We start from the raw sequence: 25,908 nt of genomic DNA, 5'->3' as shown, positions 1-25,908 counted from the left end.
TTTGTACGCTCATCAGCAGATTGTGCGTTCACATTTGCTGCATTTTTTGGTTCGATGACACATAAAAAAGAACAAACGCACTGTCATGCAAATAGCCGTACAATTGCTGTATAAAATTTCAAGCTTTTGTATTGGTTTGTACATAAACATGGATGCGCCCACACGGCTTCAAAATCTTAGTGCATAATGGGGTGTTAGGGCTCTAGTCAATATATATAGCTCTATGGAAACTACACAACCACACACAAGTCAATTGGAAACTACACAACCATACACAAGCCAATGGGAAACTACACAACCATACACAAGTCAATGGGAAACTACACAACCATACACAAGTCAATGGGAAACTACACAACCATACACAAGTCAATGGGAAACTACACAACCATACACAAGTCAATGGGAAACTACACAACCATACACAAGTCAATGGGAAACTACACAACCATACACAAGTCAATGGGAAACTACACAACCACACACAAGTCAATGGGAAACTACACAACCATACACAAGTCAATGGGAAACTACACAACCATACACAAGTCAATGGGAACTAACCCAACCAATACACAAGTCAATGGGAAACTACACAACCATACACAAGTCAATGGGAAACTACACAACCATACACAAGTCAATGGGAAACTACACAACCATACACAAGTCAATGGGAAACTACACAACCATGTACATGTCAATTGGAAACTACACAACCATACACAAGTCAATGGGAAACTACACAACCATACACAAGTCAATTGGAAACTACACAACCATACACAAGTCAATGGTAAACTAAACAACCATACACAAGTCACTGGGAAACTACACAACCATACACAAGTCAATGGGAAAGTACACAACCATACACAAGTCAATGGGAAAGTACGCAACCATACACAAGTCAATTGGAAACTACACAACCATACACAAGTCAATGGGAAAGTACACAACCATACACAAGTCAATTGGAAACTACACAACCATACACAAGTCAATGGGAAACTACACAACCATACACAAGTCAATGGGAAATTACACAACCATACACAAGTCAATGGGAAACTACACAACCATACACAAGTCAATGGGAAACTACACAACCATACACAAATCAATGGGAAACTACACAACCATACACAAGTCAATGGGAAACTACACAACCATACACAAGTCAATGGGAAACTACACAACCATACACAAGTCAATGGGAAACTACACAACCATACACAAGTCAATGGGAAACTACACAACCATACACAAGTCAATGGGAAACTACACAACCATACACAAGCCAATGGGAAACTACACAAGCATACACAAGTCAATGGGAAACTACACAACCATACACAAGTCAATGGGAAACTACACAACCATACACAAGTCAATGGGAAACTACACAACCATACACAAGTCAATGGGAAACTACACAACCATACACAAGTCAATGGGAAACTACACAACCATACACAAGTCAATGGGAAACTATACACAACCATACACAAGTCAATTGGAAACTACACAACCATACACAAGTCAATGGGAAACTACACAACCATACACAAGTCAATGGGAAAGTACACAACCATACACAAGTCAATGGGAAAGTACACAACCATACACAAGTCAATGGGAAAGTACACAACCATACACAAGTCAATAGGAAACTACACAACCATACACAAGTTAATGGGAAACTGCACAACCATACGTATGTCAATGGGAAACTACACAACCATACACAAGTCAATTGGAAACTACACAACCATACACAAGTCAATGGGAAACTACACAACCATACACAAGTCAATGGGAAACTGCACAACCATACACAAGTCAATGGGAAACTGCACAACCATACGTATGTCAATGGGAAACTGCACAACCATACACAAGTCAATGGGAAACTGCACAACCATACACAAGCCAATGGGAAACTACACAACCAAACACAAGACAATGGGAAACTACACAACCATACACAAGTCAATGGGAAAGTACACAACCATACACAAGTCAATGGGAAACTACACAACCATACACAAGTCAATTGGAAACTACACAACCATACACAAGCCAATGGGAAACTACACAACCAAACACAAGACAATGGGAAACTACACAACCATACACAAGTCAATGGGAAAGTACACAACCATACACAAGTCAATGGGAAACTACACAACCATACACAAGTCAATTGGAAACTACACAACCATACACAAGTCAATGGGAAACTACACAACCATACACAAGTCAATGGGAAACTACACAACCATACACAAGTCAATGGGAAACTACACAACCATACACAAGTCAATGGGAAACTACACAACCATACACAAGTCAATTGGAAACTACACAACCATACACAAGTCAATGGGAAACTTCACAACCATACACAAGTCAATTGGAAACTACACAACCATACACAAGTCAACGGGAAACTACACAACCATACACAAGTCAATTGGAAACTACACAACCATACACAAGTCAATTGGAAACTACACAACCATACACAAGTCAATGGGAAACTACACAACCATACACAAGTCAATGGGAAACTACACAACCATACACAAGTCAATGGGAAACTACACAACTATACACAAGTCAATGGGAAACTACACAACCATACACAAGTCAATTGGAAACTACACAACCATACACAAGTCAATTGGAAACTACACAACCATACACAAGCCAATGGGAAACTACACAACCAAACAGAAGACAATGGGAAACTACACAACCATACACAAGTCAATGGGAAAGTACACAACCATACACAAGTCAATGGGAAACTACACAACCATACACAAGTCAATTGGAAACTACACAACCATACACAAGTCAATTGGAAACTACACAACCATACACAAGTCAATGGGAAAGTACACAACCATACACAAGTCAATGCGAAACTACACAACCATACACAAGTCAATGGGAAACTACACAACCATACACAAGTCAATGCGAAACTACACAACCATACACAAGTCAATGGGAAACTACACAACCATATACATGTCAATGGGAAACTACACAACCATAAACAAGTCAATGGTAAACTACACAACCATACACAAGTCAATTGGAAACTACACATCCAAACACAAGTCAATAAGAAACTACACAACCATACACAAGTCAATTGGAAACTACACAACCATACACAAGTCAATGGGAAACTACACAACCATACACAAGTCAATGGAAGACTACACAACCATACACAAGTCAATGGGAAACTACACAACCATACACAAGTCAATGGGAAACTACACAACCATACACAAGTCAATGGGAAACTACACAACCATACACAAGTCAATGGGAAACTACACAACCATACACAAGTCAATGGGAAACTACACAACCAAACACAAGTCAATGGAAACTCACACAACCATGTACACAAGTCAATGGGAAACTACACAACCATACACAAGTCAACGGGAAACTACACAACCATACACAAGTCAATTGGAAACTACACAACCATACACAAGTCAATGGGAAACTACACAACCATACACAAGTCCATGGGAAACTACACAACCATACACAAGTCAATTGGAAACTACACAACCATACACAAGTCAACGGGAAACTACACAACCATACACAAGTCAATGGGAACTTACACAACAAATACACAAGTCAATGGGAAACTACACAACCAAACACAAGTCCATGGGAAACTACACAACCATACACAAGTCAATTGGAAACTACACAACCATACACAAGTCAACGGGAAACTACACAACCATACACAAGTCAATGGGAACTTACCCAACCAATACACAAGTCAATGGGAAACTACACAACCATACACAAGTCAATGGAAAACTACACAACCATACACAAGTCAATGGGAAACTACACAACCATACACAAGTCAAAGGGAAACTACACAACCATACACAAGCCAATGGGAAAGTACACAACCATACACAAGTCAATGGGAAAGTACACAACCATACACAAGTCCACGGGAAACTACACAACATACACAAGTCCATGGGAAACTACACAACCATACACAAGTCAATTGGAAACTAAACAACCATACACAAGTCAATGGGAAACTACACAACCATACACAAGCCAATGGGAAACTACACAACCATACACAAGTCAATGGGAAACTACACAACCATACACAAGTCAATGGGAAACTACACAACCATACACAAGTCAATGGGAAACTACACAACCATACACAAGTCAATGGGAAACTACACAACCACACACAAGTCAATGGGAAACTACACAACCATACACAAGCCAATGGGAAACTACACAACCATACACAAGTCAATGGGAAACTACACAACCATACACAAGTCAATGGGAAACTACACAACCATACACAAGTCAATGGGAAACTACACAACCATACACCAGTCAATGGGAAACTACACAACCACACACAAGTCAATGGGAAACTACACAACCATACACAAGCCAATGGGAAACTACACAACCATACACAAGTCAATGGGAAACTACACAACCATACACAAGTCAATGGGAAACTACACAACCATACACAAGTCAATGGGAAACTACACAACCATACACAAGTCCATGGGAAACTACACAACCATACACAAGTCAATTGGAAACTACACAACCATACACAAGTCAACGGGAAACTACACAACCATACACAAGTCAATGGGAACTAACCCAACCAATACACAAGTCAATGGGAAACTACACAACCATACACAAGTCAATGGGAAACTACACAACCATACACAAGTCAATGGGAAACTACACAACCATACACAAGTCAATGGGAAACTACACAACCATACACAAGTCAATTGGAAACTACACAACCATACACAAGTCAATGGTAAACTACACAACCATACACAAGTCAATGGGAAACTACACAACCATACACAAGTCAATGGGAAACTACACAACCATACACAAGTCAATGGGAAACTACACAACCATACACAAGTCAATTGGAAACTACACAACCATACACAAGTCAATGGGAAAGTACACAACCATACACAAGTCAATTGGAAACTACACAACCATACACAAGTCAATGGGAAACTACAAAACCATACACAAGTCAATGGGAAACTACACAACCATACACAAGTCAATGGGAAAGTACACAACCATACACAAGTCAATGGGAAACTACACAACCATACACAAGTCAATGGAAGACTACACAACCATACACAAGTCAATGGAAAACTACACAACCATACACAAGTCAATGGGAAACTACACAACCATACACAAGTCAATGGGAAACTACACAACCATACACAAGTCAATTGGAAACTACACAACCATACACAAGTCAATGGGAAACTACACAACCATACACAAGTCCATGGGAAACTACACAACCATACACAAGTCAATTGGAAACTACACAACCATACACAAGTCAACGGGAAACTACACAACCATACACAAGTCAATGGGAACTTACCCAACAAATACACAAGTCAATGGGAAACTACACAACCAAACACAAGTCCATGGGAAACTACACAACCATACACAAGTCAATTGGAAACTACACAACCATACACAAGTCAACGGGAAACTACACAACCATACACAAGTCAATGGGAACTAACCCAACCAATACACAAGTCAATGGGAAACTACACAACCATACACAAGTCAATGGGAAACTACACAACCATACACAAGTCAATTGGAAACTAAACAACCATACACAAGTCAATGGGAAACTACACAACCATACACAAGTCAATGGGAAACTACACAACCATACACAAGTCAATGGGAAACTACACAACCATACACAAGTCAATGGGAAACTACACAACCATACACAAGTCAATGGGAAACTACACAACCACACACAAGTCAATGGGAAACTACACAACCATACACAAGCCAATGGGAAACTACACAAGCATACACAAGTCAATGGGAAACTACACAGCCATACAAAAGTCAATGGGAAACTACACAACCATACACAAGTCAATGGGAAACTACACAACCATACACAAGTCAATGGGAAAGTACACAACCATACACAAGTCAATTGGAAACTACACAGCCATACACAAGTCAATGGGAAAGTACACAACCATACACAAGTCAATTGGAAACTACACAACCATACACAAGTCAATGGGAAAGTACACAACCATACACAAGTCAATGCGAAACTACACAACCATACACAGGTCAATGGGAAACTACACAACCATACACAAGTCAATGCGAAACTACACAACCATACACAAGTCAATGGGAAACTACACAACCATAAACATGTCAATGGGAAACTACACAACCATAAACAAGTCAATGGGAAACTACACAACCATACACAAGTCAATTGGAAACTACACATCCAAACACAAGTCAATGGGAAACTACACAACCATACACAAGTCAATTGGAAACTACACAACCATACACAAGTCAATGGGAAACTACACAACCATACACAAGTCAATGGAAGACTACACAACCATACACAAGTCAATGGGAAACTACACAGCCATACACAAGTCAATGGGAAACTACACAACCATACACAAGTCAATGGGAAACTACACAACCATACACAAGTCAATGGGAAACTACACAACCATACACAAGTCAATGGGAAACTACACAACCAAACACAATTCAATGGAAACTCACACAACCATGTACACAAGTCAATGGGAAACTACACAACCATACACAAGTCAACGGGAAACTACACAACCATACACAAGTCAATTGGAAACTACACAACCATACACAAGTCAATGGGAAACTACACAACCATACACAAGTCCATGGGAAACTACACAACCATACACAAGTCAATTGGAAACTACACAACCATACACAAGTCAACGGGAAACTACACAACCATACACAAGTCAATGGGAAACTACACAACCATACACAAGTCAATTGGAAACTACACAACTATACACAAGTCAACGGGAAACTACACAACCATACACAAGTCAATGGGAACTTACCCAACCAATACACAAGTCAATGGGAAACTACACAACCATACACAAGTCAATGGAAAACTACACAACCATACACAAGTCAATGGGAAACTACACAACCATACACAAGTCAAAGGGAAACTACACAACCATACACAAGCCAATGGGAAAGTACACAACCATACACAAGTCAATGGGAAAGTACACAACCATACACAAGTCCATGGGAAACTACACAACATACACAAGTCCATGGGAAACTACACAACCATACACAAGTCAATTGGAAACTAAACAACCATACACAAGTCAATGGGAAACTACACAACCATACACAAGTCAATTGGAAACTACACAACCATACACAAGTCAATGGGAAACTACACAACCATACACAAGTCAATGGGAAACTACACAACCATACACAAGTCAATGGGAAACTACACAACCATACACAAGTCAATGGGAAACTACACAACCATACACAAGTCAATGGGAAACTACACAACCAAACACAAGTCAATGGAAACTCACACAACCATGTACACAAGTCAATGGGAAACTACACAACCATACACAAGTCAATGGGAAACTACACAACCATACACAAGTCAATGGGAAACTACACGACCATACACAATTCAATGGGAAACTACACAACCATATACATGTCAATTGGAAACTACACAACCATACACAAGTCAATGAGAAACTACGCAACCATACACAAGTCAATTGGAAACTACACAACCATACACAAGTCAATGGGAAACTACACAACCGTACACAAGTCAATGGGAAACTACACAACCATACACAAGTCAATGGGAAACTACACAACCATACACAAGTCAATGGGAAACTACACAACCAATTGGAAAATACACAACCATACACAATATGCATAAAAAAATGTTAATATTATGAGCTCAATCGGTCGTCGAAGTTGCGAGATAATTAATAAACAAAACACTTGTCACACAAAGTTGTGTGCTTTCTGATGCTTGATTTCAAGACCTCAAATTCTAAACTTGAGGTCTCGAAATCCAATTCGTGGAAAATTACTTCTTTCTCGAAAAATACGTCACTCCCGAAGGAGCTGTTTCTCCTAATGTTTTATACTATCAACCTCTCCCCATCCTCATCACTCATAATCAAGATAGGTTTTATGATATTCCCAATAGTGTCCACTGCCTTTAAACAAAAGAAAAAAGGCAAACAAATCTGAATCTTCATTCAAGTTTAAATTAACCATGAATTAACGTAGGACAAGCGGCGCAAGGGAGGTGAGTATTGGCTGTTTATCGCTGATGCCACAATTGATCCTCACGAGCTACACGTGTGCTGATAGATGGTTTAAGCAGTTGTTGGAGAGTTGTACTGTACTTCCTTTTGTAGCGATTGGTTACAGCGCCCCCTCGTGTTAGCATCTTTAACAGCGTTCTCCTCGCCTCACGTTGCTGGGAGCTGTCCTTACTCTATGATCACAGGTACCTTTTTCACTCTTTTTATAACGTATTATGCCATAAAATTAAGGAGAATTGTAAATCATAAGGTTATTTAGTTGCCTATTGAGTTAAACTGGAGTGGGGGTTTTAAGAAGTGGTATAATAATATCAATAAGTTTGGTTACTTTTGTGAAGTTTAATTAAATCGAAGCCTAAATAAAGGCAAGATGGCGGCCCCCATGAACGCACATGTCCCACCAGCGGTTGTGTAGAGTGGGATACGACAGATGAATTCTGAGGGTACAAACTTAATCCGCAATGTCTAATGCAGCCTGCCATAATACTCAAAACACCATTTAGGAAATATTTCGAAGGAAAATGGACAAAAACTTACCAGATCCCGGAGCGAATTCCCAGGTTCATATTTTGAACCTGTCGCATCGCTTTACAAACGCATCAATGTTGAAGTGCTGCAGTGCGTGCGCGCCATTATGAGTGAACAGCGTGCAATGCAAACGGACAGCGCGCACACGCACTGCAACATTGTAACACCCCTTTAATAGAATTGTTTAGCCCAACAACAAAATAATGCGTTTGCAAAGCAATGTGACACGTTCAAAATATGAACCTGGGAATTTGCTCCGGGTTCTGGTAAGTTTTTGTCCATTTTTCTTTGAAATATTTCCTAAATGGTGTTTTGAGTATTATGGCAGGCTGCATTAGACATTGCAGATTAAGTTTGTACCCTCAGAATTTCTGTCATGATTTTTGAAAGTAGTAAAAATGGGGAAAATCTGGTGACTACATGTAGCTGTCAAAATTGTACGTGTTGGACCAGATTAACCGTTTTTGCTCGAACCTGTCTCGTAACCCTCCAGCCTGGCGGCCGTCGGGAGGAGGGAATACGTTATCGCAACTATAGCAGTTCATGAGTTGGATGTATAAACATACACAATCAAAATAGAACTCGTTTTCATGAGAAACTACAGCTTTTAGTTCTGCCAACAGGTCAGGAATAATCGATAACTACATGTAATACAGAGAAGTCATAACATGGTGTGAACCAAGAGCGACCTCAAGAGGGCGCTAGACTTAACTGGCGTGACTCCTTCTATTTACAATTTGTCCATTGTTCAAAAGAGGAGAAAGGAGAGCCATCTAACAAACTAAATGTATGAGTTTGTACTGACTGTGTAATAGTAAAACAGTCAAATCGGGATATCTCATCAGTGAGTAATCACAAAATGGCAAACGGCAAAAAACATGGAATGCTATAAACTAACAATATCTGGGCGCTAGACTGAACTGATGGAAACGCCACTGTCATATAGGCTTGTATAGGCGCATTCGTTAATGAGTTATGCCTTCCAAAAACAACAAACACGCAGGCTCTTCTCTGTTGGTTGCCGACTAAGGTAAAATGATTAAGACCCCCACACTGCTATTCCCTAAGATTGCCGCCCTATCCCTAAACGCGCACTTAAACATTCAAAAATGAGATTTTACTTAGTTATAACCTTCGTAAATTCCATGCATGACCTCGCTCTGGAATAAAACCCAATTTTTCTTACTAAAAAATGGACAAGGACTTTACTGATAATAGGTTTGACAGAATACCCGACCGTCGCTGAATGTATACCGGTACATTTTTGAGAAAAGAAAATTAGTTTTAAAAAACTCCCAAAATGGTAAAAAATATATCATAACCTCTCTCTGTCAATAGATGGCGGTATTTTTTCAATTAGAAGTCAAGAGAGGGCGGTATTAATTGAAAACAGTGACCCAATTTATTTATTAAAAAAGGTGCAAAAACAGTTGCGCTCGTGGAGATAGGACAGTGACCATGCCCTGAATCTTTTTGATGTGTGAAAAAATGAGGTAAACTTTTGCACTTTTTCAAAAGGAATATGTAAGAAGACAGTTTTATTGACCTACAGTACAGGAGTAATTTGAACCTTAGACAGTTTGTTAGGTCGTAGCAACATAAATTTGAATTTTTGTTGTTTTGTTGTGCGACCAGAAGAGGAAATGTCAATATCGCGCTACCTCTAACAAAGCTACTGACAGGGTAAGCTGTTCCAGTCATTTACTACTGTAACGTACGACGAACTCACAAGGTTGATCCCCATAAGTCAATACGCACGGCAGGCTTATAAAACAATGGAATTACCAAAACAATTAAAGAAAGGGGAAAACCAGCAACTGACAAAGGCAACGGTTGAAACATTCTGTGTATGATAACAGTTAATTAAGTAATTTATATACAAAATCAAAGCTTACAAAGGGTGATGACAAAATGAAGTTAATAGCATAAATCGAGGCATAATTCATAAATGAACTGAATCAGTATAATAAAGTAGGAGTTCGGTTGAATATCAATGAAATTAGAATACTTAAATGAAAAACAAGTTTTCGTGCTCAAACGACCCAGGAGTGCTCGGGAATGGGGGTCCGGCGCTCACCAGCGGTAGGTAGCCTTAGGTAGTATGGTATCACAGTTAGGGTAGTCCAAGACCCTCAGTACCACGCCCAAAGAACTCCAGTCAGTAGCGCCGTCAAACCCCCACGGTAGAAGAAGTGAGCATCACATCCCCGAGGTTTGCACCGGTCAGCATCCCGTACTGAGCTTCCTAGAATCGAAAGAGGATGCGACTATGGCATGCATTACCTTTTATTCTGCATAATTTCTCAAGCATGACCACGTCTTGAAAGGAAATAAGTGCGCCATTATCAAAGCCCACAGGTGGGGAAAGTAAAGAAAGGAAGATACGGCTCAGCAAACACACACTACACGCTGGGAGAAAAACTAATTTCTTACTCTAAGACGTGACTTGCTCTTGAATATCTTGAAGCGATGACCCCTGGTTTTCGATACTGATTGAAGTTCAAAGAATTGTGTGGTGTCAATGTTCAATGCCTGGGTGATAGCATACGAAAAAACCTGTATCATATCTCCTGCTCTCCTCCTCCTGTAGGACAGTGTTGGTATACCCAAAACCTGCAATCTCTGACTGTATGGTTTGTCCTTAAAAGGCCAGCTATCATTTTTGTACATCTCCTCTGGGTGTTTGCCAAAGCTTGTGCATCTTTTTTGAAGAGACTATTGCAGACTTAAAATGAGGTCTAACTTTACTCTTTTGTAGGATAGAGGTTAATGAACATCTCAGCATTCATGTGTACAAATCGATGTGATATCATTGTATCCATTGAAATCAATTTATCTGAATAGCAAGTACCTGTCTTTATCCTTACGAATAAAGTCAGGGACCCAGCCCATGTCCCTATCACACAATTACAGTATTGGTAGATAAATTAAGGTTTACTAAAATGTAGAGGATATTTAATATTGATCCTGCAACAGTGCAAGGAAGGGTCCCACTACTCGCCGTCAACTCGCTTGGTTCCACCATCTTGCATTTTCACAGGGCTTTCACTGTACAACATAGAAAACAAAGGGCGCTTTCCTCCATTTGGAATAGTCTTAGCCCAAGATGTCGATGATCCATACTGCATAGTCCAACTGTGTGTTGCGCTTTGTGTTAATGATTGCTGACATCTTGAGTCAAGACTAATCCATACCTGCTATGTATGTAGTGGTTGAGTTGACGGCAAGTTGATGGCACAAGCGAGTTGACGGGAGGTAACCAAATAGTCGGACCGACAAGGAATTAAATTATTATTCATCTCTGTGGCAAACACTCTAGACTTGACTCAGTTCTTTGTGCATGTTGTGTTATTGGAGCTACCTTGAAAGTGACAACACTCATCTTTTAATATGCTTTCCCACATATGGGATGTGAGGTGGGGTAGCTATTTGGGTACGGTCAATTCATAAAACTGAGAATGATTGATTTGCAATATTTCTCGTAACTCACATGACTTCATTTTATCTTGTGTGTCAAAAGGCAAATCGAGCAGAGACGATGAAAGTGAAGGAAGTTTCCTTCAAATCAGCAGAGACTGTCCAGGATGATTTTTCTTCAGATTCAGACTCTGGGGGGCGCAGTTGCAAAGATGACACAACCAACAGGTAACTAATAAAACAAGAACTTTATGTATTTTTAAGCAAGAGAGCCAAAACTTTCTGCTCTACCATCTTCTGCTGGATGATACCCAAGCCTACAACTGTATGGACTGTAAAGGGAGTAACCCTGTTTCAGCTCCAGGAGTACACGGCAGCGGGATTGTAGCCCACACCGTGAAGTGGCCTCCAGTCCTAGTGCGTGTCAGGTGACCTGCATAGATCAATCAATACATCAATCAATCAATCAATATTGCAAACATTTACTTCACTGTAACACTTCCAAACCCACTTCATCGACCAAATCGGTGGAGATACAGCCTCTCAAATTTAGAACTTTCCAAATAATAATAATAACCAGTTTTTATATAGCACTTTTCACACACGAAGGGCGTCTCAAAGCTCTTGCAACATTAATACTCCTGGTCACTGGGCCTTATTAATATCTTAAACAAGGGGAGTATGCCTATGCAACATTAATATACACAACTCGGCTTAATCAATCACAAGAACCATCTCTGCCCTCCTAGGTACACATTTACCCCTGGGTGGAGAGAAGCAATTATAGTGAAGTGTCTTGCTCATGGACACAAGTGTCGCGAACGGGATTGGAACCCACTGCTGAACAGTTCAGTGCCATAATCTGCTCGGCCATGATACCCTACTTCACCAAACATGATGAGGGATAAACACCTCTGGCGTTAACTTGTGAACTGAGTCTTGGTTGCATCAGAAAATCAATGACGATAATCATTAATATGGAAATCATTTGCTTCACCCTAACCCACCAGGGCCCACTATCTGTGTCCGGTATCCTGTATATTTTTGCTAAGCAGAATTTTTGTACCCAGTATTGTCTACTTAAGCAGCTCTATAAAATTGTATTTTCAAGTCGAGCAGAGAGGATGAAAGTGAAGGGAGGTCCATCCAAGTCGGCAGAGACTGTCACGGGTCATGATCTGTCAGATTCAGACTCGGACTCTATGCAAGACAGTAGAAATAAAAACGACAACAGTGCCAACAATGAAGTCACAACCAAAAGGTAACTAATAAAACCATCATAATAGTTTATATTGGAAACATTTGTTTCTCCATGGCAATCCCACACCCATCAGGGCCCATTTTCATACATTTGCTTATAGGCAGTGGACACTATTGGTAATCGATTACTCAAAAATGATAAGCACAAAACCTTACTTGGTAACGAGTTATGGAGAGCTTTTGATAGTGTAAAACATGTTGAGGACCAGCTCCCTCTGAAGTAACGTAGCTTTCGAGAAAGATGTACTTTTCCACAAATTTGGTTTCGAGACCTCAGAATTAGATTGTCTCGAAATCAAGGATCTGAAAGCACACAACTCGTGTGACAGGGGTAATTCATTCTTTCATAATTATTGTCTCACAACTTCGACGTCCAATTTAGCTCAAATTTTTACAGGTTTGCTGTTTATGCATACGTTGAGATACACCAAGTTAGAAGACTAGTCTTTGACAATCACCAATACTGTCCAATATCTTTAAAAGAGCACTACAGAATTTGTGTTTGCTTACAAAATGGGGCCAAATTTCATAGAGCTGCTTAAAGCCATCGGACCTTTTCGGTAAACTGTTGTCCAAGGCCCACACTTTGTGTACCACAACTTCTATATCAAATAACAAACCTGTGAAAATTTAGGCTCAATCGGTCATCAGAGTCGGGAGAAAACAACGGAAAAACACACTCTTGTTTCCACGCGTGACATGTGTTTAAAATAAATCTGTAATTCTCGTTAACGAGAATTTATATTGTTTTGCTGTTTTCTCAAAAAGTAAAGCATTTCATGGAATAATATTTCAAGAGAAGTCTTTCACCATTGCCTTCTGTAAACCCTGTAAGTTATTTGTAAATCTGTGAACTTTTATTTTTTTTCTGAACCGAAAGGGTCCAATGGCTTTAAGCACAATATTTTGGTTAAGCAAAAATCCTTGCTCAGTAAAATCAGGTTACTGGCCAAGACTCCACTCAATTGTTGTGCTATGTAATCAACAGCTAAATACATGTACCAGTCACAAGCAATGTATATGGCATGAGGTTTTGGCCAGTTACAGGTGTAAAATAAGCGAGCTATTTTCATGCTTAAGCAAATTGTTTGCTTAAGCGGCTCTATGAAATTGGCCCAGTTGCTGGCAGTGTAAGTACTTTTTGTAAATCCACCATATACAAGCAGCTCCATGAAATTGATCAAGGACAAAAAATTAGCCGGGCAAAAAATGCTTGTGCTTACCAGAAATAGGTTACCAGCTAAAATGCCATTTCATATGTAAATTTTTTCGCTGTTTTCCTGTTAGTTTTTACTTGGCAGTAATTTCATAAGCAGCTCAGAAACCCATTTGTACGAGAAACACCCATTCTAGTATGGCTAACCCAACAATATGTTACAATCAGTTGCCAAGTTCCTGACAAATTGAGTCACAAATGATTGTTGTTTTCTCATTTACAGCTTTGAGTGTCCCCCAGGTTTCCAGCGAGTTGAGATCTCTGCAGAGGATGAACAGATCTACCTCGATGACATTCAAGGATCTGAATTCTGGCTTATTAAGACACCACATGATGTAAGTAAAGGTTCTTCAGCTAGCCCTATATAATGCAGGACTCTTCCTCTGTACACAGATACAGAGTCCTATCTATTAAGGCCCGTTTCTGGGGCGGAACAATTTCAAAGCTTCATATCATACCTGCAAATCATACCTGCAACAAGCCACTAATTTCAACAGATTCACATTCCATGGCGGCATACATTTTTCTGCGATGGGTTTTGGTCCCCATATGTTCCTCACAAATCCGTCATTTTCGTGAAATAATGCAGCTCCCAACGTTAAAAAATTCCTGTTTTGATCGTCCAGTGTTGTCTGTTGCCGTGCGTACGCGTTTACATTCGCTTACAAGTCGCAAGAATTCTTGGTCACCGTTTATCTTGACTGCACTGCATTAACAGGCAACCGCAACGCAAGATTTGCGTAAACACCGCAGACTGTGAGAATACAAACAAAAATTTGAATTTCTTAATGTTGGGAGCTGCATAATTTCATGAAAATGACGGATTTGTGAAGAATGCAGAAAAATATATGCTGCCAAGGGATGTGAATCTGTTGAAAATTAGTGTTTTTTTGCAGGTAAGATTTGAGTTATGAAGCTTCCGCTTCCAGAAATGGACCCTGATATCCAGGACATCACTGTAGTATAATACGAAAGTGTAAGGCTGCCAGAGCTAGGTCTTCAGCCATCTTGTTTGACTCCAAGCAGTATGGAGTCTGTGTACCTCACATGCACGAGTGGAATATGGATAAAAAACAGCACGCCTGCATCTCATATTAATAGGCTCCAAGGCTTAAGGTCGAGTTGCATCATATATATCCGGCGCAGACTTACTATATTTGTCCTTGCGTTGTATTTGTCCAATCCTACTTTCCCTTTTCTCTGGGGGAGTGCAGTTTTTTCTTCGTAGAGGTTACCTCTATGAGGGAAATGTAGTTTATACTGGAACATTTCAAAGAGCAACGCGGCAATGACTCCAGGGGCATCAAATTAGTCTCATCTGTTGCTTTTATGAAGTGTAGGGCCGTCTTGTTTTCTTTTAAGTGTATGAGTTTGAATCTCGGTAGTGACACTTGTGTCCTCTGAAGACACTAAACCATTGTTGCTTTATCCTTCGGATGGAACCCAAGAGTGTGCTTATCGTAATGAGGAGGGGTCCACCTTGGTGTTTTTGGTTTCAATGACTGCATAGCACCTTGTAAACCACTACATGGTGCTATGAAAAGTAATAGGTTGCATAACATAGCCCTGCACGCCTAACAAAAAACCCAAATACTGAGCGTTTGAGATACCAATTGGATGTGATAAAGCACTATATAAAAAAACACATATTTTGGTATTATTTTGAGGATTAATGTTTCCTTTTCCTCCCAGTTTGATGCTAACAGGCTCAATGGCGTAAATGTTTCGCTGAGTGGCAGACAGTTTTTGAAAGAGGATGATGACTCTGAGGTTTCATATGAACTTCATGCTTCTAAGAACAAAGCCTTGGATATGGTGAGTGCTCAAGAGTGACATCTGCTTATCATAAATGTCATTAAATCTATTAGAATAGATGCAAATGTTCAGTTTTAATCTCTTTGAGAATGTGTATTTTTCATGACTCTGTTAACTGCAGAATTCTGCACGGATGTTCCCTTTAAAGTCACCTGGAAGTGATATTTTTTCAAAATAAAGCTTTTGTCACTAATATATGTGTTTTGATGAGTGGAATGTGAATAAACAGTTAACTAAGGTTTTAAAAAATCAGTTCTTATGTTATTTACAAATTTAAGAGTAGACCCCGACCCGAGAGGGCGCTGTTCGTGACGTCAATCGAGGCAGACTTTGCCTGTAATGCGTAGAGTAAACACAATTGCAAAGTACATGTACGGACCAAGTCGTGAGTTTGACGATTCAAAAAAGAAAACATTTGTTTTTTTCCGGCAATGCCGACCAGGTGTATTGCTGCTGAATGCAGAAAAACACTTTTTGAAATGTACCAACTCACGACTTGGACGTACATGTACTTTGCACGTGTGTTTACTATACGCATTGCAGGCAAAGTCTGCCTCGATTGACGTCACAAAAGGGGTAGGCGGAGTCAGCCCCCCAAACAACTGTATATATTTTTTAAACATATAAATCGTGACAAACAATTACTCAAAAAATTGTTTTATTGTTCATAAGCATATACTCTTATGTTTGAAAGAAATTTTTTTTAATTTCCACGTGACTTTAAGGAATAGTATTCTATGGGCCATAAGTGCATAATTCTTAGGTAGCGGGGTCATGGGCCCAATACCATGGAGCTCCCTAAGGAGAAAAAGCTGCTTAAAAATTTTCTGCTTAGCAAAATTGAGCAGGATAATGGTCAAAAATTGTACCAGTGACATGGTATTTTGGAAATCATAATTTAGTTAGCACAATTTTTGTTGTGCTTAGCTTATTTTTGTGCTTAAGCAGCTCTATGAAATTGAGCCCCTGGTCTTAAGAAACCTTAAATAACTTGCCTTTGTATTTGGTTTGCTCAGTGGCTTCTTCCTTGCCTTTCATTTCTGTGGACCGTGGTGTGATTTCTAGACCGAAGCCATGCTCCATCTGTCTTATATGGCATCCAAACTCAAGCCCATGCCCACAAGGGGATATTTCTCCACTTCACTTATTTGTCTTGTTCCTATATGGTTGTATCTCTCTATGATTTCATGAACATCATCATTACGAATGATGATGTATTCAAGTTTAATCACTTTAAGGTTATATCTTTTTTATAGTTATTGTTAAAAATATGTAAACTTGTCAATTTGAATCTTTTAACTACTGTCGTGTATGTTTTTAATTGAATAATAAACTTAAATGAATTGAAAATTTTTAAAAATGTGACATGAAATTTGTGAATTGAAAATACAGATATTATTTGAAAAATACCTAATGTTTTCCCACAGAGATTGCCACACCTTCTTCTGCCTTCCCAAAGAGGTGAAAAGGCTAAGCTAGTTCCAGGTAAGTGGTTTTAAAGACATAGTCCAGAATTGGTTGTTACTGTGTAGTGCATGTTGTGTTTCAGGCAGTGGCTGCTGAAAACAGCACCTTGTAAACCATAAACCCAGGTTCATACTTCCTGCGAATGCGTTATAAATTTTGGCGTCACTGTGAGCTGTTTTAGCAGCAAATGTTTCGCAGAAGATGAGCTCATTCCAACTGATACGAATTATTCATTGTGAATTTGTGTTTTTTAAGATTTGCATCGCCTTTGCATTCACAGCCAGTAGAAACCCAGCATTAAGGCCCGGTCCCACTGCAGCGTTAACGAGAACGATAACGATCACGCCGCAAAGGGAACACATTCTATTGGTTGAATGAGCGTGTGCGTATTCTGCGTGGAGCAGTTCAACCAATACAATGCCGTGATCGTTATCGTTCTTCTTATCGCTGCAGTGTGACTTGGCCTTCCTATAAAATTTTCTCACAGTTCAAAATGAAGCTTTGTTTATCCTCCTGTAGCAAAACAAATAATAATTAGTACTTTGTTGTGCAACTTTTTGTGCTTTATGTATTTCTCTTTATTTTTATTGTATGGCCCTGGGCTGTGGTAAAGCGTATATACCAAGCATACTATAATTCTTCCTACTTAAGTCTGTTTCTGATTTCTTATTCCCTTAAAAAAAATCAGAACAATTGTTATTAATAAGGCCTGAAAAGTACATTACCGGCAGAGCCAATATTGTGTGTACATGTAGGTCAGCAGTTGTGCTTGATAAACATTTTTCTACCTTTTTTCCCAAGGATCAAATATCATGCCTGATGTAAGAAGAACCCAATATTATTATTTTGAAAGCAGTACAATTTCTCCATTATTTCGTCTAATTTATAGGCACTGGACACTATACGCCTTTCTTGATATTTATGAATGAGGTACCTCACAATGCAAATCCAACACGAGGCGATGGGCGCAGCCACTGCAAGTGATGGGGGACGAGCGCCCATAGGCTCATTTTTTGTAAGAATTATGACATCACCATGCATAAATATTAAGAGAGGCGTATTGGTAATTACTCAAAATAATTATTAGCATAAAACCTTACTTGTGGTAACGAGTAATGGGGAGAGGTGACAGTATAAAACATTGTGAGAAACGGCTCCCTCTGAAGTGACTTAGTTTTCAGGAAAGTAGTAATTTTTCACGAATTTGATTTCGAGACCTCATAATTAGATGTTGAGGTCTTTATAAATCAAGCGTCTGAAAGCACACAACTTTGTGTGTCAAGGGTGTTTTTTATTATCTTGCAACTTTGACGACCAATTTAGTTCAAATTTTCACAGGTTTGTAGCATATGTTGATATACATTAAGTGAGAAGACTGGTCTTTGACAATTACCAATAGTGTCAAGTGTCTTTAAAATGATTTATTCAAACCCTTCACAGCTCCAGCCTTCACAGGTAGCCTTGCTGTCATGGAAACAGTGGCCATTCCACTAGTCCTACTTCCTCCCTCTCCTCCTAAGAGATCCAATGAACTGCCACCAGGACTCAAGCAGAGGTTCAAGCCTTTTGGATGGGGTGTGTACCGGTATTATTCATAATGATGTATATTCACATGTGATTATGTGTCAGGAAATCAGCTGAAATGTTTGTGTCAAGTTTTGCTGTAAATGTACAAAATATCGGGACCCATTTTCATGGTGTGCTTACCGTAATAGTTTGCACGAGTGCAAATAGTGTTCTGTAGAAGCATTTCATTCTATGGGCTGTAAGCGCAGAATTCTGCAGTAAGCAGAGCCATAAAAAAAGTTACTTTGCTGTCAATAGTAGATAAAGTTTGTCCCACAGCCACTAAAGCACCCATCTGGTAAAAGCCAGAGTTGGGAAGATCCTTATGGACTGTGAAGGGTGTAACATTGTCTCAGCCCAAGGAGTGGGTGGCAACGTGCCCCATGTCTTTTGATCTGGTCTTGGTAAATAGGCCAAAATCAGCTAACTGTAGCTGTCATATTCAAATGGCTGTTCTACCTTGTGAGTTGAGCAATACCTCATAAAAAGAATATATTTTAAAAAGCCAAAACTGGGTGTTTCTTGGAAATGGTAAAATGTCATAAATGTGCAGACAACCAAAGCATCAGCCATGATAACAATGTTAGGAACCTCTTACATGTTTTGAGCTTGAACAAATAAAGATTGACTAGAGCGGGATTTGAGCCACAATCACTGGATTATCGTACCAGGTCTCTACCAACTGAGCTTACCTTGTATATCCTCATGACTGTTCAACCTTATTGTGTAGTATTCTTTTTTAGTTCATGCTGTATTCAATGGTTTGTTTGTTTGTTTATGGTGCTGTATTTTATGATGTGTTTATACATGTATTGGAAAATTCAAGGAGAGCTGTAAACTGCTTTTTGAATGATCACTGGTCAAACAGTAGAAGGGTTAACTGTAATGTTAACATATATATTTTATCTATGATTCAAAACCTTGGTGGATTATATTAAATGGTCAGACAGTAGAAGGGTTAAAATTACATTAAGAGCGTAACTAAACATCTGTGTTTGGCATCCGGCTCCTTGCCAAATAATATGTTTAATGACAATCTTTTTGACTGGCAATAAACCCAGCTTTAAGCTGTGACCGATATCTCAGTAATGGTGTCTGTAGCAAATTGTGTCTGAGTATAATGTTAACATATATAGTTTATCTATGATTCAAAACCTTGGTGGATTATATTAAATGGTCAGACAGTAGAAGGGGTTAAATTACGTTAAGAGCGTAACTAAACTGTAAAGGTCTTCCCTTTCTGATACTTTCTGTAATCCTTCTTTTCTTCATGAATAAAAGCGACTGGATACACGCCTGAAAAGTTCAGAGAAGTTTGATATTTAAGTTTCAACTGTTTGTATCCTTTTCTAATTCACGCCCCCAAAATATTTCTCCCACCCTTACAGAGGACCCTAATAAATGTGACCTGAGAACCAAGAAATCATTAGATAGGACTGACAGCAGTATCCAGAAGACCAAGAAGAAAAAGTCTCACAAGCACAAGAAGTCGCAAGAAGAGACGTCAAGCCCAACTGATGAAGACTTAAACGGTAGACACAGTGGTGATAAAGGGGAGGAGAGGCTGCCCTCTGGAGGTGGAGAAGAGGAAAGGGACGATGAGGATGATGAAGTGACGGACGGAAAGAAGAAACAAAGAAGAAGCAAGAAGAGGAAACACCAGAAGGTCTGTTTTTCTTCTTGGGATGTTTTACATTATTAACTTTGGTTTTACCTATATACACTGATGTGCCTACTATTGCGAAGTACCCACAATTAGGGCTGTGCACAAAGATATTTAAACACACACAGCCTACATGTAGTTCTCATTCTATGGTAAAAAAAAAACATCAGCTCTTTTTTTTCTTCTCAATGGTTGTTTTATTTTTCGAACAGTATTAGCTGCCAATCCAGGCAATCCTGGTGGTCTAGTTGGTATGACATTGCAAGGGTCTTGGGTTCGAATCCAACCTGAGTAAAATGCCTGTGATTTTGTTCACAGAACTCTGGGTAAGTACCGAGTATACAGAGCTAACACAAATCGGTGTATATGGGTAAAACCAAAATTAATCATCTTTATCCCCAATGCAAATTTAACTTATTGCAGTTTGAAGTTCTTGAAAACTACAGGAGTTTATGTACAACTGCTCATACAAAAGCTCTTGATGAACCCTCCTATTTAATTATTACTTTACTTTTTTGTTTCTACAGAGAGAAGACATCGAAGTGGAGAAAACTTCGGAAGAAACTCCAAAGAAGAAGAAAAAGAAGAAGCATAAGAGCCTGGCGAATTAGGAAATAAAATGTTTACAAACAGAATTGGAAACGTTCACAACAAATCATGCAATCCTTTTTTTTCCCCCCTGTTCCCATCAAGCCATCATGTCATTTGTTTTGTCTCTTTAACTTCCCGGAACAAACATTCACTCTTAGGCCCAATTTCATAAAGCTGCTTAAGCACAAAAAAGCAGCCAAGCACAACAAAATTATGCTTACCAGAACATGGTTACCAGCCAAAATACCATGACATGTGTACAATTTGTGTCTGGTATCCTGCTTATTTCTGCTTAGTATAAAATTTTAAAGCAATATTTCATGCAGAAGCAGCTTTATGAAAATGGGCCCTGGTGTTACTTCTATATTCCATTTGACTCATGAATCATTTCTCAAATCTACTTGATCTTGTCCAAACTATTTTAAACTGATTGGTTGAGATGACTTGATAGAAGTACATTTCTATTCAAAGAATGTGGCAATAAAACAGATGTTGATTGTAACATGGTTGTTGTATTTGTCAAAGTGTTTTATTGTGTCATTTAAACAGCTTCAGTCTTCATTCTGCCCATCTTGCTGAATGTTTCTATATCCTCTGCCCTTTGCTTCAATCACACCTAGTGACAAGGTATGCATCAGTCCAGCTATTTATTTCAGGCCTCCAAAAAAGTGCCTACTTCATCCACAGCAACTGTGCTTATGCTATGGTGCCCTTTGCAAAGTTCCAATTAAAAACACAAAGTTTCCCAAAAGAAGTGCCAGAGGAAAATTACTTCGCCCCTTCAAGAACAAAATTTAAGGCCTTTTATTTAGTTACCTGCTTGGAGGCAAGTTTAAGTTTCACAATAATCTTGATTGCACCATTTTGGAGTCCATGTACCTGTTTGTTGCTGTAGTGTGCATTTTTACGGTGACCAAATATGTATGTGCGATTAGACTCTCAAAGTAGCGAGTAGGGCAGACAGTAGAGACTTGCGATGGTGGTACACGGTGTTAATAGGCAGTTTATTACTGTGCTTGAATTAAAGGATTATGGTACACCGCTGTGCAGGTTTTTGCCCTGTGCAGTTAAAAGAAAGATGCTGTTCAAGTTGTAGATTAGAAAAATTTACTCATAAAGCGTTGAGCAAGTCTGAGCAGCGGCCATTTGTCAACCACTAGTCAAAGTTCGATGGTTACTTATGCATGCAATACATTCTGGGTACCAGTCAAAATCATCAAATGGTCGACAGCAGTCGACTATAGTCCCTCACTCGAATTTGTTTAAAGTCGGCGCCAACATAGAATACCGGTTTTGATCACCATGTATGTTTTTGGCCGTCCTTTCTCCATTTAGTTTGTTTAACGGGGTTAGAACTACAGCTAGAACTGATTTAATTTGTTGACCTCTATCCCTAAATTAACCTGAAATTAACAACACTTTAATAGTTTTACTTTAGTCGTTATTCTTTATTTTGTACTTTCCTTCCAATTCAAACAAACATAATTTTACAGTTCTTACTAACATCTAAATGCCAGCGTATTCAATGGTAACTCTTTTAAAGGGACACACCGGCTCACCGTTTACGCAATTTAGGGGTGTAGAATCATAAATAATGTTTTATAGATGGTTGCTGTAAAAAAAATCATCAAAATATCACGTATTTAGCGAAAAATGATTTTAAAAAACCAAAGCGGCCATATAACAAGCTTCCGTTACACGGACTCTTTGAATGTGAATCTTACGTTAGATTTTTCACCATTATTTACATTTTGTAGCGATAATTTGAATACATGATCTTTTTCGTCAATTATTCGTAAATAATTTTGTAAAAAAAAGATTTAAATTTGGTTAAGTAAGTTACTTTTAGACGGGCGAAAGTAAAACTAGCCCGGAAGGTCACGTGATTGTTTGTACCACTTTTTGGTTAGAACAATCACGCGACCTGCGTTTTTGTCTTCAAATGCTCAAAAACGGCTAAATTTGATGATTTTTTTTAAGGACTGTTCTTCTTCATTCCTGGAAGACCGTTGAAGTCATATCTTAGTCTATTTTGTAGCCCAAATAGCCCAATTCGGCCGGTGTGTCCCTTTAAGTATTGGAAATGTTTAAAATCAATACTTTAATTGATTGATAAGAAGAAATTTGCAGGTAACCTGTCACACCTGATATACATTACATGGTATTTTGGTTGGTAAGCTGTTTATGTAAATGAAAATGTGTTGCTAAAGCAGCTCTATGACATGGACTTTGTTTGGGACACTATAGAGTGCCCAACTTCATTTGCTTAGCACAGAAAAGTATTGCTTAACAGAGACAGGTTACCAGCCAAAATTACATAAGAATTGCATTGTTGTGGCTGGTGCCTCACTCAATTTTTGCTTAGCAAAGACATTTTGTCAAGCTGTATTTTACGCTAAACAGCTTTTTGAAATCGACCCTATGTAGTTTGTCATTGCTTGCGTAGTTCTGGGCATAAACACATTTCTAAGAGCAATGAATTTGCCTGGTTAGTCTGCTGCCACAAAAATTTCCTGTTGTGCCCATAGGGCCTAAACAGAAACAAAAATCTTATAAAATGATGCCCTTGCCTGCAAGAGAATAAAGGTAACAGTGGGTTGTTGCAAACTTGATATTCCAATATTAGTAAACAACTAAAAACAAGGCTAGTTTTTAGCCCAGAACACCTTAACACCGTAATATAAAGTACTGTATGCTCCACAAGTAACCACTACAAAATAGTTTAACTTTATTTCTTAACAAAAGTTAGAAGACAAAATTATGGTGCAAATGAAACTGCACTTATTGAGTTTTTGGCTCTGGAGTTACAATTTAAATGGAAGTAAAGTTATTGCCAAGAAATCATTCTACAATGATTAAAAGAGCACTCTCCTATGCTCAATTTGAATAAATGCAATTATGAACTTGAAGCTTTCTCATGGCAGTTCTCAAAGACTTTCACCACACTGCCTACATCAAAAAGAAGTATAACTGAAGAATTAAACATTTATTTTGGTAGTAGACTTTAAAAGAAAAAATAGTTGGTAATCTCCTAAACAATAGTTTGCAAAAATAGTCCAAGTTCAAACATGATTTTCTAAAACACATATATCATGAATACAGTATCTGCAAAATAGCAAAACAGAAGGGATGTATGGTGACTTTGTATATAATAGTTCATTTGGAGTCTTATCATCCTTGCTCGCAGCGAAAGACGCAGGTACAACTTGGTCGAGCTGCAGGCCGAACAAGGCGCCTTTTGGCTGCTAGCAATATTGAACCATATGACACTCTATGCCTAGGGTCTAGTTCAGACATCTGCTCTTGAGAGTGGACAATTGTGGGGTGGCATGGTTGGCTTGTTCGTAAAGCGCTCGCCTCTCACCAAGGTGACCTCGGTTCGATTCCCAGCCCGGGCCATATGTGAGTTGAGTTGTGCGTTGATTCTCTGCTGTGCCATGAGGGTTTTCCAGACCAAAAAAACCCAAAACACTTAAATGCCAGCTTCTCGAACACGTTTAGCCGCGTCGTTCGCAATTCAGCTCTTAGTTGCGAGTAAGGATGATTAGCCCCCCAAATTATTATAATTATGTTATTGTGGGTTTGAAACAACCATTGTAGAGTGCCGAAGGCAATAGATGGGGGACTCGGGCTGAAATAAAACATGTGCAATGGACGCCGTTTCAGCAAGCAACTCTTTTGATGTTACAATACATCAGTGCAGACTCATGCGTATTTAATGTTTTAGCAATTAACCAGCAGCAAACCCATCTAGCACCATCAGCGCTTAATTTTCTTTTTGTTCAAACCCCAACCAAGGCGCCAAAACATCAGTGAACACTAAAATCATTTGTTACTATAATTTTGATTTACAGAGAGTAAATGTTCATTTATTTTAGGGGGATTTTCCCCCAGAAATACAATCATAATAGAACATTGGCAATAAAATTATGTGTTTAAAATCATTTAGGACTCAAAGAAAACATGAATGTACAAAATCTATACATATATATACAAATATCAAATTCTCTTAGCAAAACTGTCAATGCTCATACTGGACAAGAGCGAGCAGTTCTTTTAAAAAATCAAAAAGAGGAACA

General features: G+C 38.9%; 1 protein-coding gene across 2 annotated transcripts in view; it reads left to right on the top strand.

The window, feature by feature from the left end:
* LOC139950343 (uncharacterized) overlaps positions 1-25,791 on the top strand; it is a 31,691-nt gene extending 5,900 nt beyond the window's left edge. Inside the window, exons 1-9 of one of the 2 annotated variants that reach the window (XM_071948973.1) lie at positions 8,460-8,491; positions 12,355-12,479; positions 13,363-13,512; positions 14,951-15,062; positions 16,420-16,542; positions 17,970-18,027; positions 19,450-19,584; positions 20,964-21,241; positions 21,766-25,791. In XM_071948973.1, coding sequence (XP_071805074.1) covers positions 12,373-12,479; positions 13,363-13,512; positions 14,951-15,062; positions 16,420-16,542; positions 17,970-18,027; positions 19,450-19,584; positions 20,964-21,241; positions 21,766-21,849 — 1,047 coding nt within the window. In that variant the 5' untranslated portion in view covers positions 8,460-8,491; positions 12,355-12,372 and the 3' untranslated portion in view covers positions 21,850-25,791. Of the gene's footprint in view, positions 1-8,459; positions 8,492-12,350; positions 12,480-13,362; positions 13,513-14,950; positions 15,063-16,419; positions 16,543-17,969; positions 18,028-19,449; positions 19,585-20,963; positions 21,242-21,765 lie in introns of those variants that run through there. The other variant, XM_071948966.1, reaches the window with a different exon arrangement.
* The last annotated feature ends 117 nt before the right edge of the window (positions 25,792-25,908 follow it).

Source organism: Asterias amurensis, chromosome 2 (assembly GCF_032118995.1).
Source record: "Asterias amurensis chromosome 2, ASM3211899v1".
In the NCBI taxonomy this organism is placed as follows: Eukaryota; Metazoa; Echinodermata; class Asteroidea; order Forcipulatida; family Asteriidae; genus Asterias; species Asterias amurensis.
The sequence above is the reverse complement of the archived record's forward strand: the minus strand, read 5'-3'. Positions and strand labels throughout refer to the sequence as shown.